Genomic DNA, 19,267 nt, shown 5'->3' with positions numbered 1-19,267 from the left:
GTTTCTTGTTAATTGTATAGTTTTTCTCAATTCTGTGCACTTGAGGGGCACTAAGTTTGTTCTGGGGGTCAGGGAAACATCGTCCTCTTGAGTCACAGATTCTGATGGGTATCAGAAAATGTGTTACTCTGGACTCTAGTGACAACACCATCGCTTCTTTATCAGCCATGTCTGATGTCCTCAAAACATGCAACTGTCTATTAAAGGCCTTTCTGTCAAACTTAGAACAACACCAGTCTGTAAAACACAATTGAACAGCAACAATGCCCACATTGATGATTATAAAGTTAATAATAAAGTTAATATTCGCCATGGTAACTGATGTGCTACTGCTTTTGTGAAACTGAGTCAACGCTAAATTCAGCCAGGATATCTGGAAAATCCTAACTTAATCCATTATCTTAGTTTTGGGAAACCGCCCTCAGCTCTCTTAAAACAAACCAATATTTTTACCTTCAAGCAGTAGCAAAATATTGCCAACCAAGTAGCTGCTCATGGAAATATATAGAGTACAAATAACAGTGAAACATGTAACTTAGAGGAAAATCCAGGTAACAATAAATCTAAACAGGCAATAAGAAAAATGTATTAGCACAAATAAAGCTAGAAACTTATCCAGGAAGCTTTTCCGACTTAACAAATACAGAGTTGTGTCTGCAAAGGGACTAAGAAAAGGACAAACTGAGAACACAGCATGAAGAACTAGAAACTTTCAACTTCTGAAGAAGTTGAAGAAGGCGCCCGCCTGGTGGTGCGCGTAACCGTCAAAGGCAAAGCTTCCGAGTTCCTAGGTCGTAGGCTTTTATCACTTGGGGATTTTAAATCAAATCTTCTGAGTGTGAAAAGGATTTGTCTTCGTCAAAACCAGCCGACAGGAGAAGGTCTGCATCCAAGCAGCATGGAAAATTGGTGTTATTAAAACATGATTAAATACTTCAATGTAGCATGAAAAAATGAAATATGTGAATAAAAATGTTAAAGGCATTACAAACTACTAAAGGAAGTACAAACTCTGTGAAGCAGAAGTTGGTGAGACCTTCCTAGAGCTACTTCCGGTTAGCAACATGCTAAGCGTTAGCCGCTAACATGGTTGTGTCCAGTATGACCGGGTGATGGTACTCTGTTAGTTTGGTCCAAATCCTGTACTGGGAAGTTCCTCAAAAAGGGTGCCAATACTTAATGTCACCAAAGCTCACCAAAGGCCATGTGTCAGATCGGCCTCCTTTAGCAACTAAGCCTCACCAAAAAAAAACAGCCGACAGGAGAAGGTCTGCATCCAAGCAGCATGGAAAATTGGTGTTATTAAAACATGATTAAATACTTCAATGTAGCATGAAAAAATGAAATATGTGAATAAAAATGTTAAAGGTATTACAAACTACTAAAGGAAGTACAAACTCTGTAAAGCAGAAGTTGGTGAGACCTTCCTAGAGCTACTTCCGGTTAGCAACATGCTAAGCGTTAGCCGCTAACATGGTTGTGTCCAGTATCACCGGTTGATGACCCTTCTGGACCATCACCAAAGAAAGCAAGGGACTCGATTGCTCCCCAGGCGCCGCACAGTGGCAGCCCACTGCTCCCCAAGAGGATGGGTTAAGATGCAGAAGTGAATTTCTCCATTGTGAGATCAATAAAGTTCAATTATTATTATTATTATTATTGTGCTCTGGCTGATCTTTTTGGAAGCGCATATACAACTCCAGTAGCAGTGTCCAGAACCACAGATACCAAGGCATTGGATGAGGTGGTGCGTTACAAAGGGGTACAACCACTGCCACTCTCAACAAATCCACTCAACTGGTGGAGAGAGCACGAGGGGGAATACCCTTTGTTGTCATGCCAAGCTAAAAGGTACCTTTGCATCCCAGGCAGTAGTGTACCTGCTGAAAGGATCTTTTCCACAGTAGGTGACATAGTCACAGCCCAGAGAAGTGCATTGAAGCCTGAGCATGTGGATCAGCTGCTTTTTCTAAACAAGAATCTCCACGTGCCTACTTAGTCTGTAACCAGAAATGAAGAACTGTACTGTTACAGTACAATTCTTTATTTCTGGCTACAGTACTATAGTTCAGTTTAAGATATGTTTAAAAATTAGAGGTTAATCACTACATATTGAAAAGCTAAGAATGTTTACAAGCACTAAACTTATTCAGTGTAATTCAGTTGAATACAACCCTATGATTTGTGTTTAAATCTGCACACATATGCACAGATGTTATTGAAATGCATTTTTATTTATATTAGACTTTCAAGAGATAAGCTATGCCTAATTTTATTTTACATGCACTTTATTTTTTATTGTTTATTAAGAACAGTTTTCTACTTTAAGCACATTGCATTAACAAGTTTGTTTCTTTGCTCAGAAATGTGATGTTACAGAAGTTTGTATGAAAATAAATATTTAAAAAATGTCAACATTATATAAAATCATTTGTGTCTTCACAACTTTAAATCAATATCGAATCGAATCGCAACAGCAATAATCGAAATCGAATCGAATCGTGAGGTTCCTAACAATACCCAACCCTAGTGCCAATACTTAATGTCACCAAAGCTCACCAAAGGCCATGTGTCAGATCGGCCTCCTTTAGCAACTAAGCCTCACCAGAGAGTAGGGAGTAGCAAGATGGCGGCCAAATCCTATGGGATTCTGTGAGAGTAGGGAGTAGAAAGATGGCGGCCAGGGACTTCAGTTTTTCGGCAAAATCCGCACTCCAGTGTATAATCGAAATCAGTGAGACAGAACCAAGCAAACGGATTAACAAACGATCGAGCGCACACCTGGCGTTTAGCCTGGAAGGAGAGAAGGTTGCGCACGCGAGCAAACAGAGCCGAGCGCGAGGGTAGTGTTTGAGCACAGTTTGAAAGTTGAGCGCGCATGTGATGTTTAAACGCTGAATACCTGTCTCGCTGCGCGCTCAGATTGGTTCCGACGCGCTCAATTCAGAAGACTTCATATGCTACTATGCTAAACTGCAGTCTCCCCCCTCCCAACCACCATATTATAAAGACCGCGGGGCGCCTGGCTTTTATTCCCCCCAAGACCAAGCGTTGTTTGTTTATTTCAAATACCTCTATGTTTTAAAGCAGCGCAATAATAACTTACCTGAAGAATGACTGTCGTCGGGACCACCTCTTGCTCTGCGTGATCTTGTAACGTCTTTAGTCGGACTCGGAGCAAAAGCAGTCCGGCTGTGAGCTACAGTGCGCATGCGATTGCGACCGTTTCGAAACGCAACATTTTTTTAGTAAAGTTTATGCAGTATTTGTAGGTTTATGTGTTTAAACGCTTAATACCTGTCTCGCTGCGCGCTCAATGTGTGTGTGTGTGTGTGTGTTCGCGGCGCGCTCCGCGCAGCACGGATTTGCCGACACACACACACACACACAGCGGAGGAGAGATCGCTGAAGTGACTTAAGTTATATATTTCCCCCCCCCCCCCCCCCCCCCCCCCCCCCCCCCCCAGGTGGTAATTATTCTATAAATATTAAAATATAAAAGCTTTCAGCACATGCTGGGGCGGAGGGATATCACATCACATGTGGTATCCCTCCGCCCCTCTGGTCGGTAAAATCCCTGCAAATTCTAATGTAAAAATTTAAAATTTAAAAATAACTTACCGAAAATCTTTGCTCTCATGTCATGTTCAAAACATTCTTCTTCGAAATGGTCACTGCATATGACGTGTTTTCTCTCTGGCCAGCTCTCTTCAAGATGGCAATCCAGCTACGAGCCCGGTTAGCTCATGGAAAGTTGAAATAAGCAATGTTTTTTCCAATTTTACCAGTTGTGTTGGAACATCCAATGGCCATGTACGTGGGCTTTGTTGCTTCAGCAATAGCTCCTGCGAATGTCAATGGTGAAGTCCTCTGGAAATCCGAAAAAATTGTTGATGATCAGCTGTGTAAAACGGCTCCAACTCGGCTGGTCAGATCGACTCGGGCGCTTCCCGATGACGTCATCATAAGGCAAATCCATCCAAAACAAACTGCCCGTGGTCCCCATTTGTTACAAATCAAATTTATTTTGTTAATTTACGGTTATTTTCCAGTAACTTAATCAAGACATGAAAACTTTTAACATATTTTTGGAATGCTTCTGTGGTAGTCTGACAATTTAATCGGTAATTTTGCCGGATCAAAGTTACATCTTAAGAGAAATTCCTTCCTCCAATTTTTTTTTTAAGGGGGTGAAGGGAAAATAAACCATAAATTCTTTTAATTTTTAATAAAAGTCTGCAGCCATTTTAATTTAATCACGACATTAATCACTTTAAAATCAATAACGTTTGTTCCTCCTTTTTCTACTGATGAATTTGATTATGTTTTATTGTAGTATTTGGTATATTTAAGATATATGCTGGATAAATTAATCTGGCTAATGTGAAAAAAAATCGTTTTTTAAAGCCAAAGGGAAATTAAATATTGGGTGAAAATGTAATTCTCTGAAATTGTCACGGCTTGGAGTCGAACTTACGATCTTCTGCTTTGCAGCCCAACACCTAACCCACTCCCCCACAACACCAGTGCCGTGCTCAACCGCGCATTTTTGAAAGGTCAACTGTGTTGAAGAAGTGGTTTTTGGTGAATTTTGTGTTGAAGAAGTGGTTTTTTGTGAATTTTGTTCCAACCGTAAGCCGAAACGGCGTCAAGTACAAAAAGCCCTGATCGCGGCGTCGAGACCAACATTTTGATATATAGTATGTGGGGGTAGACCCTACGGTTCGGGCTGTATTAACGGTACTATAATAATAAAGAAACCCTTATTAGGTGCATAGCATAAGGCCTCCGCCATGCATTTTCAATGCATAGGCGGGCGCCTAATTAAACTGTATTCCTTCAACAGGAGCAAGGTAATAATGGGCAGGAAAAGCAGAGTGTAAATTAGCAGCACGACAACCTGAATGGCTACAATTCGTCTTTTTTCTTCTGCTGGGACACTGAGGGCTCCAGACAGAGCTTTAATAGTCCCAACCAAGCAGAAGATGAAGAAGGGAAAGGGCAGGAGGAGCACACTAGATAAGATGGCTAGAAAAATAGTATTAGCAATAGTAGAATCTGTAGTCAGAAAACGTGGTAGCATAATTGGAAGAGGAAGAGTCCAGACCATAACACAAACCACCACATAGGTGTTATGATATTTGTCTAGGATGAACCCGGACACAGCACGCACACACAGAGCTAGTTCTTAAGAGTGAGTTTTAAATCACATCAAAAACATCTGTTCAGACAGGCCTTTTACTCCTAGCCATTCAACTGTGGTTAACTTGTTTATTTTGTGGTTTTATTTTTCTATATAACTCTTACAATTTTTTTATTATGCTGTTATGCACTTTTTAGTCACCTTGTCATTTCCATTTATACATTTTATATTTGATCTATTTTGTCTCAGCATCTTTTTGTTTGTATTTTAGCTTGTAAAGCACTTTGTGCATCATATGGACTGTTGAAAGTGCTATATAAATAAATAAACTAAACTATACCACGACTCGAGTAATAGATGTAAATACTTTTGACACCACTGGTTGTTTTTACATAAATCCTGGGGCTTTCAAGCAAAAAGTAACTAATGACCCCAGAATATTATTAACATGTCAAATGTTTCCTTTTTCAAACATTTCAGTCATTTCTAGAGGTAAGAAAAGGTAAACTTACACCTGAAATGAGAGAGAACCATTATTTAAAGAGCAGACACAAAGTCAAACAGCACATTTATTGTTGCTGAATACGTTTAAGTTATTTTGTCTCACCTGTAGAAAAATTGTCACTATCACTATTAGAGTCAAAGGAAGTCCAACGCCCATGCTGATCCAATCCACCCATTTTAGGATTTGGACATCTGAAGCATTGCCACTGAGATTTGAGTAAATTGGTAGTAAATAAATGGTAATACGCTTGCTGACGTTGAAGCTGTTGTCAAAATTGTTTTCCTCTGATGTCCTGTTCAACTTTTCCATCCTTCAGTGTTGAACCAGAATTTTGAAGGCAATGGTACCTGTAAGTATAAGTGATGATGTTTGTGTAAATCTTAAGAGAAAACATTTCTGATAGTTTTTCAAGTCCAGCATGCACATTGGTAAAGATCACGAGATTACAGATGCTGGAGCTGCAGGAAGCAGTTATTGGGAAACAACAGATAACTCACGGACCCTTAAGATTCAGAAACTGACATATTTAGATTGGAAAAAATGGACTGATTAATGAAAATGGGTCAGCTTGGTCACTTCCAGAATATGGTGAGATATTCTCCAGCAATGCCATGTGAGGAACACTGATGTCATGTGGGTACTCTCCCTTGCACAGGAGTGTACATTTTTGATTCTATATAATGCTGATGTAAATGATCATTTGGTGCTCTCGCCTCTTGACTTTACCTTTTCATGCATATTGATCGATATAAGAGAATTATGGGCGCAAATATTAAAGATTATCAGATTACTGATGTTGGAGCTCATCGTGTTTGGAAGCAAACACGAAGCAAAAGGTTGATATTTCTGCGGGAGTCACAGTAGAGTGATTTTGCAACATATAACAAACTTCTCAGCAGGGGGCGATTGAGTTTAGCTGATGGGAGAGGGCCAAACAGTGTGTTGCCCAGCTGAGTGGGGTCGGTGGAGATGCATCTGGCCCTTCCTTGGACTTGTTATGCATAAGTTGAGTCCAAATCCTGCAGATGACAACCCGCAATCCCCTGCACTGTTCTCACTACCCGTGCTAGGTCCTTCCTGTCCTGGATGGTGCAGCTCACCATACCACAGTTATGCTGATACATAACACACTTTCTATGGTAGCTCTGTAATTTTGTTTTTGTTGTTTAGTGGAAATTCCAGTCCTTTTTAGTGTCCTGAGGAAGTTAAGCCATTATTGGGCTCTATTTACCAGGTGATGGTAATCACAGTCCAGGAGTGGTCAGAGGAGATGTGAATGCCCAGGACAGTTTGGGCTCAAAACCCAAGTAAGGGGCGGTGCCTGGAAGATGTATAGGACGTGTGCCTATACTTATAAATATGTATAATACTATTGCCCCTTCATCTGAGAGGGTGGTGAGTGATACTGGCGTGCTTGTCTCCGCCCCATCTACCCATTCTATTCGACCCCACCTCCCTCTCTCAGTTGACTGAATTTCCTGCAATATGGACTCAACAATCAGAGACAGATGGATTGGCGTCAAGGGGGAGAGAGGGGCACGTTCCAATACCTTAATCCCTTAAACCCAGAGGGTTTCAGGAGCATTTTTGCCTAAAATTGCATATGTGATTTCAACTAAGTACAGCCTCAGAGTTATGAAGGGGAAATGTAAATGTTTTTGTGGACTTCCGGGTATGGCAGCGCATTAGTTGGATGCATGACTCCATCCTGATTCTTTGACAATAATTCCTGTTTAAAATATATCCTTATATAACATCAAGTTGCACACAATATCCTCGTTAAAGGTTGCCTTAGTCTTCGGGACTGATTAGAATGAGTAAAGGTCGTGGTAAATCTTCACAAGGGAAAATTGACTTCAGGGCATCCAAAGAAAGCAGAGAAGCTAATGCTACCGTAAATATAGAAGACCCAACAGGGGAGATACAGTAGGGGTTGAAGAAAACCATGCTCTACACCTAGAGGCCATTAAAGACATAAGAGCTGACTTCTCAAACAGATTGGCTGTAGTACTCAGTGCAACAGAAAGAATGAGAACGGCGGTCGAGAAATGCAAGGAGTGTTGTTTCAATGCTGAGACTCGCATTTCTGATACTAAGGACACATTGAATAATCTCCAACCAAAACTTCAGAGTTTGGTACACAAAAAACATGGTCATGAAAGACAAGATAATAGATTTGGAAACCAGATCTAGAAGAGCTTTTCTGAGAGTGGTGAACCTGCCGAAAAAGTGGAAGGTGTGGATCCCTGCACTTTTCTAGAATCTTGGGTCCCGGAGATGCTTGATATTCCCAGCTCAAGTCAAAAAATTTCCTGGAGTGAGGACAGCACATAGACCCCGGGTATGAGCCTAACACTCGTCCAAGAACACTTATTATGAAGTTCCTCAGTGACAGAGACAAGGCATTGGTGGTGAAAGTTCTTAAAATGAAGAAGCAAGCCCTCTGTGAGGGTAAGCTGGCTTGACTTTACCCGGACATGGCTGCTGAGTGTCATAAGAAACAGAAGGAATTTGAATCAGACAAACGACAGCTCTGCAAAATGGGGATAAGACACAGCATACTCTTTCCAGCCAAACTGTTGGTGACCTACAAGTATAAAAGCCAAGCTGGAGAAAGTGGAGGCTTTGGTACATCAGATCTGATAGGAAGTTAACGCAGGATAAACAAAGACATGGTGATGGTAAAATACTTACTGACAGTGCACAACTGCAGTAAGTGAAATCTCTGGTTACTACAAATGAGTCGAACTTCTGGGTTATTACAGACTGACCCCCCCAACAAATAAACTAAAAACCTCTCTTTTTTATTGCTGATTATTCACTTACTTTAGTTGGAATTCCATTTTTGAAGTAGATTTAATTTAATGTTTCTATGTGGGGAATCTCAGTAAAATATAATTTTACTTTGTTGGGCCTGCAGGAAAATTGTAAAATTATATATTTTTTATTTTTCAAGGGACATCTTTTCCTTTTTTTACCTCAGGAATATCGCCAAAATTAGAAACATTCTGTTCAGGAGTGATGCTGAAAAACTGGTCCATGCATTTGTTACTTCAAGGCTGGACTATTGTAATTCTTTACTATTAGGAAGTCCACAAAATGCAGTTCAAAGCATTCAGCTGATCCAAAATGCTGCAGCAAGAGTTCTGATGAAAATCAACAAGAGGGATCATATTTCTCCAATTTTAGCTTCCCTTCATTGGCTTCCTGTTAAATCAAGAATAGAATTTAAAATTCTTCTTCTAACGCACAAAACCCTTAATAATCAAGCTCCATCATATATCAGAGCTCTATGCTCAGTGCTTCTGTGCTTTTTTGTTTCTCTTGTTGTGTCTCTGTTCTGTCTTCTGTAACCCCAGTCGGTCGAGGCAGATGACCGTTCATACTGAGCCCGGTTCTGCCGGAGGTTTTTCCTTCCCGTTAATGGGTGGTTTTTCTTCCCACTGTCGCTTCATGCTTGCTCAGTATGAGGGATTGCAGCAAAGCCATGTACAATGCAGATGACTCTTCCTGTGGCTCTACGGTTCCCCAGGAGTGAATGCTGCTTGTCGGGACTTTGATGCAATCAACTGGTTTCCTTATATAGGACATTTTTGACCAATCTGTATAATCTGACCCAATCTGTATAATATGATTGAACTTGACTTTGTAAAGTGCCTTGAGATTACATGTTTCATGATTTGGCGCTATATAAATAAAATTGAATTGAATTGAATTGAATTGATTACCCTGTATGTTCCTAACAGAGCACTTCGCTCTCAGACTGCAGGTCTGCTGGTGGTTCCTAGGGTCTCTAAAAGTAGAATGGGAGGCAGATCCTTTAGCTATCAGGCTCCTCTCCTGTGGAACCAACTCCCAGTTTTGGTCGGTGAGGCAGACACCCCGTCTACTTTTAAGACTAATCTTAAAACTTTCCTTTTTGACAAAGCTTATAGTCAGAGTGGCTCATGTTACCCTGAGCTACCTCTATAGTTATGCTGCTATAGGCTTAGGCTGCTGGAGGACATCAGGGTCTATTTCTCTCTCTCTGCTGAGTTCTACTGTTCTCCAGTTTTGACTGTTGTCATTTCAGCTTTTAACTTTTTGTTCTCTCTCTTTTTTCTTCATATTAGGCACACCTGGTCTGGTGTTCTGTTAGCTGTGACACAGATTACTGGATCAATGCGTGCTTCTGTGCTTTTTTGTCTCTCTTGTTGTGTCTCTGTTCTGTCTTCTGTAACCCCAGTCGGTCGAGGCAGATGACCGTTCATACTGAGCCCGGTTCTGCCGGAGGTTTTTCCTTCCCGCTAATGGGTGGTTTTTCTGTCCACTGTCGCTTCATGCTCGCTCAGTATGAGGGATTGCTGCAAAGCCAACAACAATGCAGACGACTCTCCCTGTAGCTCCACGCTTCTTCAGGAGTGAATGCTGCTTGTCGGGACTTTGAAGCAATCAACTGGTTCCCTTATATAGGAACATTTTTGACCAATCTGTATAATCTGATTGATTTTGACTTTGTAAAGTGCCTCGAGTGCCTCATGAATTAGTGCTATATAAATACAATTGAATTGAATTGAATCTCTATAAAAATTACTTTATTTTTTAGGGGAGTTTTGCTTAAAAGGTTCAATGGATTAAATGGATGGAACCTTTTTCAATGGATTGAACCTTTTGCATGTAGCCACTCAATGTCAGTCTTAGAAACTTCTTTAACCAAAAACCCTTACGGGGAAGGTATGATCTCCAAAATGTATAATTTGCTGAGGTCATATCACTGGATCACACCCTCTCCATGACACAGATGAGCTCCTTCAGCAGAAGACTCCTATTACCCAGATGCACCACAGAGCGCCACAGGAAATCATTCCTGCCTGTAGCTATCAATCTCTACAACGCCTCCCTTAGTTATTCTAACACCCCCCCTCTGTAACTGACATTTATTCAGTCTCTGCACCGTCTTGCATAATGTCACTATTCACTTTTTTTTGGATATTTAGTTATACCTGTGTATATATGTTTACGTGTGTGTGTATATGTATGCATGTATATGTATATATATATATATATATATATATATATATATATATATATATATATATATATATATATATATATATATATATATATATATATATATATGTGTGTGTGTGTGTGTGTGTGTGTGTGTGTATATGTACAGGGGTTGGACACTGAAACTGAAACACCTCTCATTTTAGTGTGGGAGGTTTCATGGCTAAATTGGAACAGCCTGGTGGCCAATCTTCATTAATTGCACATTGAACCAATAAGAGCAGAGTGAAAATGATAGAGTTAAGTTTAATTAACCCCTTTATCCTGGAAAGAAAACCAACACAAACACAAGTTTAGACTCTTCCACCAGAAAGAGGGCAGACGAACCAGGAGCATGAGGCTTGTTCTATCACAAGCTTGAGTTCGACTGCCCTGGTTACCTCTGTCTCTTTGCCTTTATTATCAGACATCAAAGAAGGGGCAAGAGGAGTCAGGAGTTCACAACATGGGGGTTAAGAAACAAAAGAAAAGGCATGGGGGGGTTTACAACATGGGGTTGGCACACAAAGAGGTGTAGGATTAACATATACAGCAAGCCATTCCTTGTCTGGGAGAAACATATTTCTTCCTGTGTGAAGGTAAAACAGTAGAACATTCCTTAATAAAAAGAAAATGATTACATTCACATTTCTTTAACAATGAAGGTCCAATTAGCAGGGTAAGAGCACAGTTTTGCTCAAAATATTGCAATGCACACAACATTATGGGTGACATACCAGAGTTCAAAAGAGGACAAATTGTTGGTGCACGTCTTGCTGGCGCATCTGTGACCAAGACAGCAAGTCTTTGTGATGTATCAAGAGCCACGGTATCCAGGGAAATGTCAGCATACCACCAAGAAGGACAAACCACATCCAACAGGATTAACTGTAGGCACAAGAGGAAGCTGTCTGAAAGGGATGTTCGGGTGCTAACCCGGATTGTATCCAAAAAACATAAAACCACGGCTCCCCAAATCATGGCAGAATTAAATGTGCCTCTCAACTCTCCTGTTACCACCAAAACTGTCCGTCGGGAGCTCCACAGGGTCAATATACACGGCCGGGCTGCTATAGCCAAACCTTTGGTCACTCGTGCCAATGCCAAACGTCGGTTTCAATGGTGCAAGGAGCGCAAATCATGGGCTGTGGACAATTTGAAACATGTATTGGTCTCTGATAAGTCCACCTTTACTGTTTTCCCCACATCTGGGAGAGTTACGGTGTGGAGAAGCCCCAAAGAAGCGCACCACCCAGACTGTTGCATGCCCAGAGTGAAGCATGGGAGTGGATCAGTGATGGTTTGGGCTGCCATATCATGGTATTCCCTTGGCCCCATACTTGTGCTAGATGGGCGTGTCACTGCCAAGGACTACCGAACCATTGTGGAGGACCATGTGCATCCAATGGTTCAAACATTGTATCCTGAAGGAGGTGCCGTGTATCAGGATGACAATGCACCAATACACACAGCAAGACTGGTGAAAGATTAGTTTGATGAACATGAAAGTGAAGTTGAACATCTCCCATGGCCTGCACAGTCACCAGATCTAAATATTATTGAGCCACTTTGGGGTGTTTTGGAGGAGCGAATCAGGAAACATTTTCCTCCACCAGCATCATGTCTTGACCTGGCCACTATCCTGCAAGAAGAATGGCTTAAAATATCTCTGACCACTGTGCAGGACTTGTACTTCCCAAGACGAATTGACGCTGTATTGGCCGCAAAAGGAGGCCCTACACCATACTAATAAATTATTGTTAGGATATCAAAGAGGTCAAGTGGAACGAGCTGTTTATCCCAGAACTGCATGGCACACTTAGATAGCACTGACCCAAAAGATTGGCACATATCTATCAGATACCACCCCGAAGGTGACACAGTTTCTCTACTGATGTCACAGTTTGGATATGTACAGCCCTTGCATGGGTGTGTACCTAGATCCCTATATAATGTTTGTGTGATGGTATTGGCTGACGTCACTTCCTGTTTGCGGTAAGGCGTATTGTGTCACTTCCTGTTTTCACTGCGTGAGCAACGGTTTGTTGCTCCAGATTCTCTCACTTTTACCTTTGCTGTAACATCTGTTTCTAACACATAAGCACTTTTAAAACATTTTCTGTTGCTGCACATCACGCTTGGGAACTCCTCGTGTTTCACAGTTAGCTCTCTTGGCGTGGTAGAAGGGCGCTAGCCTAGCTTTAGCCTAGCCTAGCTTTAGCTCCACAATGGCTTTCTCTCCTACTATTACTTCAGCTTCTCTGTCTCTGACTAAGTCTCCCCTTATCTCCTGCTCTCTGTGTCAGATGTTTAGCTATTCCTCTGCCTCCTTTAGTGATAATGGTACTTGTAATAAATGTAGTGTTTTTGTAGCTTTGGAGGCGAGGGTGTCAGAATTAGAGTCCCGGCTCCGTGCTATGGAAAGACCAGCTGATAGCCGTACCTTTGCTAGCGCGGAGCCACATAGACCTAGCGTTATTTCACTTAGTGGTCCTCCAGAAGCACCCGAGCAGCCGGGTAAGCAGGCCGGCTGGGTGACAGTTCGTAGGAAGCATAGCTCTAGATTTCAGCCCCCAGTTCACCACCAACCCGTCTGCGTTTCAAACAAATTTTCCCCACTCAGCGACACATCCTGGTGATTGGGAGCTTAATAGTCAGAAACGTGGCACTAGAGACACCAGGGACCATAGTTAAATGCCTGCCAGGGGCCAGAACGGGCGACATAGAATCTTACCTGAAACTGCTGGCTAAGGATAAGCGTAAATACAGTAAGATTGTTATTCACGCTGGCGGTAATGACACCCGGTCATGCCGATCGGAGGTCACTAAAGTTGGTGTTGCTTCGGTGTGTGAGTTTGCTAAAGCAATGTCGGACTCCGTAATTTTCTCTGGTCCCCTGCCTGATTTGACCAGTGATGACATGTTTAGCCGCATGTCATCATTCAACCGCTGGTTGTCTAGGTGGTGTCCTGAAAACAACGTGGGCTACATTGATAACTGGAGAACTTTCTGGAGAAACCCTGGTCTGATCTGGAGAGATGGCATCCATCCTACTTTGGATGGTGCAGCTCTTCTTTCTAGAAATCTGGCCGGATTTATTAGTTCTCCTAAATGCTGACAAATCAGGGTCCAGACCAGGAAGCAGAGCCGTAGTTTAACACACCTCTCTGCAGCTTCTGTACTGTTACCCATCCATTATCCTATTGAGACGGTGTCTTTCCCACGGCCAAAACTTAACAGATCAAAAACTTATCTAAAAGGAACAAATCATAAAAACCTAATAAAAATCAATACGGTTCACCTTGAACCTAAAAATAAAACAAATGTGGTCTATTAAATATAAGGTCTCTCCCTCCAAAGACTTTGTTAGTTAATGAATTGATTTCTGATAAACAGATTGATTTATTTTGTCTCACAGAAACCTGGCTACAAGAGGACTATGTTAGTATAAATGAGTCAACTCCCTCCAATTATTCAAATTTCCACATTCCCAGATCTGTGGGAAGAGGAGGAGGAGTGGCAACCATGTTTCAATCTGATTTGTTGCAGGTGAAAAAGGATCAGGGTGCCCCAGTCTACGTCATCAACCTTCTCTTTTCTGATCTCATTCAGTTCTGCGGCAAAATTATGGCTTTATTTAGGCCTTGTATCGGTGGTGGTATCGCATATTTTGGTTTCATAGCCAGTGTTGGATTCATGGTCTGTATCTCCTTAGAAAGGTAACTATGTTTTTCCCTTTAAACTTTTTTATTGTCTCATATAATCCCGTTAGTCAGCACCTGATAGTCTCCATGGACTAAACAGCTCCATCTGTTATTACAGGTATTTGGTCATTGCCAAGCCACGGTGGTACAGATTCAGGAGAAACATCAAGACCTATGTAATTGTAATTCTTTACTATCAGGAAGTCCACAAAATGCAGTTCAAAGCCTTCAGCTGATCCAAAATGCTGCAGCAAGAGTTCTGATGAAAATCAACAAGAGGGATCATATTTCTCCAATTTTAGCTTCCCTTCATTGGCTTCCTGTTAAATCAAGAATAGAATTTAAAATTCTCCTTCTAACGTATAAAGCCCTTAATAATCAAGCTCCATCATATATCAGAGCTCTGATTACCCCGTATGTTCCTAACAGAGCACTTCGCTCTCAGACTGCAGGTCTGCTGGTGGTTCCTAGAGTCTCTAAAAGTAGAATGGGAGGCAGATCCTTTAGCTATCAGGCTCCTCTCCTGTGGAACCAACTCCCAGTTTTGGTCCGTGAGGCAGACACCCTATCTACTTTTAAGACTAGGCTTAAAACTTTTCTTTTTGACAAGAATTATAACTAGTGACTCATGTTACTCTCAGCTACCTTTATAGTTTTACTGCTATAGGCTTAGGTTACTGGAGTATATCAGGATCTAATTTTCTCACTATATTGAGTTCTACTGTTCTTCAATTATGCATTATGTGTTGTCATTTCTGCTTTAACTTTCTGTTCTCTCTCTTTTCTCTTCATAGTAGGTACACCTGGTCTGGCGTTCTGTTAACTTTGACATCATCCAGAGAAGACGACTCACCTGCTACTACCATCTAATGTAGAACAGATTACTAGATCAATGTGTGCTTCTGTGCTTTTTTGTTTCTCTTGTTGTGTCTCTGTTCTGTCTTCTGTAACCCCAGTCGGTCGAGGCAGATGACCGTTCATACTGAGCCCGGTTCTGCCGGAGGTTTTTTTTCCCGTTAATGGGTGGTTTTTCTTCCCACTGTCGCTTCATGCTTGCTCAGTATGAGGGATTGCAGCAAAGCCATGTACAATGCAGATGACTCTTCCTGTGGCTCTACGGTTCCCCAGGAGTGAATGCTGCTTGTCGGGACTTTGATGCAATCAACTGGTTTCCTTATATAGGAAATTTTTGACCAATCTGTATAATCTGACCCAATCTGTATAATATGATTGAACTTGACTTTGTAAAGTGCCTTGAGATGACATGTTTCATGATTTGGCGCTATATAAATAAAATTGAATTGAATTGAATTGAATGTGGTGGTCTGTGTTGTGGTCTGGACTCTTCCTCTTATTGTTCTACTAACTTTGTATCTGACTACTGATCCTACTGCTACTCCATTTAGTCTAACTATCATATCTAGTCTGCTCCTTCTGCCTTTTCCGTTCTTCATCTTCTTCTTGGTTGGGACTATTAAAGCTCTGTCTGGAGCCCTCAGTGTTCCAGCAGAAGAAAAAAGATGAATCGCAGCCATTCAGGTTGTGGTGCTGCTAATTTACACTCTGCTTTTCCTGCCCATGATTCTTTCTTTCCTGGTATATGAATTTATTTTATTTCCTGATACACTGTTCCCAGTTTGTCTTTTACTTAGTCCCCTTGCAGACCCAACTCTGTATTTGTTAACTCGGAAAAGCTTCCTGGATAAGTTTCTGGGTTCACTCTGTTTTTGTAAAGCATCAGACAATCAGGAGATGAGCAGTAAGGATACTGAAAGCACGACTGCTCCACATACTGAGACTGTTTAGGGTTTAATATCTAGAGCCTCTACAACAATCTACTGTAGCTGATTTTTGGGTAGCCTTGTGTGGATGGAATTGTAAACAATAATAACTGTTTAGGGTCCAGGGGTCCGTTCTTCGTACGTCGCTAACTCAGTTAGCAGGATTTCATTGTTGACGATTTGGCATGATCTTGGATCGTTTGGTTCTTCGAAAGACATCCTGCACTTGTTGTCATAGCAACATGTGCGCCAGCTTAAACCTGCTCAAGAGCAGGCTTATTTCATGTAAACAGGATTAGATCACGGCTGTATAAGCGGAGGAGATAGGGAAGTCTGTCGTAGCCATGTCCATTTTTACGACTGCAATCTGTTGCGGAAGGTGCAAGAATAATTTGCAGAGTTTTTCGAATTAATCACGTATTGCGCAATAGACAGGATCCTTTAGCGCAGCGCGACAGTGTAATTGTAGAGAGATTTTTCTTGGTGGCTGTTATAAACAGACAAATATCATTAACAGTGGCTTTTAAAGAGGAAAAAGTTGTGTTGGAGCCATAAATATAAAATATTTAAGTTATTTGTATGATGGTTTGCTTTTTATTTTTATCCTATTCAGTAAGAAGATTTGTTCAGGCCATTTTATTGTGAAGTTTAGTTTACTTTGAAAGGCTTGCTTCCTGTCGAGCCGTATATTGTATTAGAAAAAAACTATGGATGGATTATCTAGCCACGGAGCAATACAGTTTTACCGTGTAAACTGTGGATAACTTGGAAAAGGAAAATTTTAATTTTTTTGGGATAAAGATTTATTTATTTTTTGTTAAAATTCCCAGTTTGCGCGCGTCCTTTACTTCCCATGTCTAAGGAATGACACTGAAATTTGGATCTCTTGACATAACAAGTGGCTTTTTAAAATAAAGTGTAATAATTAAAGGCTACCATTTTGTAGAATATTCTTGTATTTCACTTTTACTTGTCCCCATGTTCTAGTGAGTCCCGTGGAGGCTCCTATATAAAAGAACAAATAATATCAAATTATTAAAATGCAAAAATTCATACTGTAGAAAGTGATAGAAACATCTACCGTGGACAGTATTTACGCATTAATTTGTCTGCTGCTTTTTGTCAGCCCTCTATCCTGGCTTTAACAGATTTTTAGGTGTTTTAATTAATGACTCAAATTCGGCATAACCTTCCATTAAAAGCTCTTGTTCTGCTTGGGAGAAAAACTGTGCGCGCTCTTTGGCCATGCTGAACAGCCAATAGCAGCGTTGCTAATCATTGTTTCTACTATCGATACATTTCCCCTTTTAAACAAATGCATGAACGCGCAGTTATTTCAGATAACTCAATCCAGCCATACTAATCATAAACAACAGGTGTGTTTGAAGAACCCAATTAGCCGGATCATGATTAGCCGGATGAAGTCATCTTGGATGTGTCATTTGATCTCGGATGTTTTAAGCAACGTACGAAGAACGGACCCCAGACCAGGAAGCAGAGCCGTAGTTTAACACACCTCTCTGCAGCTTCTGTACTGTTACCCACCCATTATCCTATTGAGACGGTGTCTCTCCCACGGCCAAAACTTAACAGATCAAAAACTTATCTATAAGGAACAAATCATAAAAATCTAATAAAAAACAATACAGCTCACCTTGAACCAAAAAATAAAACTATTAAATGTGGTGTATTAAATATAATGTCTCTCCCTCCAACGACTTTGTTAGTTAATGAATCGATTTCCGATAGTCAGATTTACTTTGTAATTTACTTTGTCTCACAGAAACCTGGCTACAAGAGGACCACGTTAGTATAAATGAGTCAACTCCTTCCAGTTATTTAAACTTCTATATTCCCAGATCTGTGGGAAGAGGAGGAGGAGTGGCAACCATGTTTCAATCTGATGTATTAATTAGTCCCAGGCCAATTAGTAACTACCAGGGCTTTGAACAGGTTCAAGGAACGAAAACGAAAACCTGGATATTTTTGTATTTTACAGGGAACAGAAACGAAACCGGAAACGTTATTGTTTTTTATGTTCTGGAACTGGAACACTTATTTAAAAATAATGGTAACCGGTTAATACCGGTTTTATTTCATTCCTCAAAGTTTTCGTTGTCTAATTAACTAAAAAAATGTTTTTATTATTTTCCTGCGCATGTTACCATGATGGCTGAGGTTCACTTCCTGTGTGACATCACATCACACATTCGCTGACTGAATGGTGAGAGAGCGGTGTCTCCACTAGAGCTACACGTCTTAAACAAGAGATAAATTACGATCCATCATTAAGTAAAGCGCTCATTCCAAACACAATATCAATAGCTGGTTTAAGCTGGATGAGAAAGATGTGACATAATTCTACAGCAGGGTTTCCCGCAGCGCTCCCTTGGCGAGGCGGCCGCCTCGCCAAACTCACGCTACCGCCTCGGCAACATTACAAAAAAAAAAAAAAAAAAAAAACTAAGTCGATATGCTGTTTATTTGACGGTAAACAGGCGTTTTTTTGTTGTTGCTTTCGCACGTACATATAGTGAATGGCAGGAAAAAAACACAGGCGCTCCGTTCCGGTCGTCCGCGAAAAACCTTGTTTCTCCACCCCCCCCTGCTCTGCAGGTCGTCCACGCAAACCTCAGTCCCCCCCGTTTCCCCCAGGGGTATTCCTGGGGTAAACACTGTATAGCATTAAACAGCTGACAGGAACGAAATTAACCGTTCCGGGAACAGTATTTTTTTGTTCTAATCGGTTCGGGAACGTCAATTTATTGGTGGAACTCATAACCGGAAACGTTATGATTCCGTTTCTGTTCGGAACGAACCGAAAAATCGGTCCAAAGCCCTGGTAACTACAGTTCTTTTGAACATTTAACCCTGCAAAGCAATAAAACCTCTTCTGTTTGTTGTTTTGTATCGTCCACCAGGCCCTTACTCTCAGTTTTTAGATCAGTTGTCAGAATTCTTATCTGATTTGGTGATAAACACTGACAAAGTTATTATAGTGGGTGATTTTAACATTCATGTTGACACAGAATGTGATAACCTTAGTGTAGCATTTAAAACTATCCTAGATTCAATTGGTTTTGCTCAAAATGTGCATAAACCGACG

The 19,267-nt window shown here is 41.0% G+C and overlaps 1 protein-coding gene across 1 annotated transcript in view; it reads right to left on the bottom strand.

The window, feature by feature from the left end:
• LOC118557040 (proteinase-activated receptor 1-like) overlaps positions 1 to 5,957 on the bottom strand; it is a 40,109-nt gene extending 34,152 nt beyond the window's left edge. Inside the window, exon 1 of the mRNA XM_036125924.1 lies at positions 5,751 to 5,957. Within this exon, the coding sequence (XP_035981817.1) occupies positions 5,751 to 5,957 (207 nt within the window). The remainder of the gene's footprint in view (positions 1 to 5,750) is intronic.
• Positions 5,958 to 19,267: the final 13,310 nt, after the last annotated feature.

Source organism: Fundulus heteroclitus, chromosome 22 (assembly GCF_011125445.2).
Source record: "Fundulus heteroclitus isolate FHET01 chromosome 22, MU-UCD_Fhet_4.1, whole genome shotgun sequence".
Lineage (NCBI taxonomy): Eukaryota > Metazoa > Chordata > Actinopteri > Cyprinodontiformes > Fundulidae > Fundulus > Fundulus heteroclitus.
Note: the sequence above shows the minus strand (reverse complement) of the source record. Positions and strands in the feature narration are given on the sequence as shown.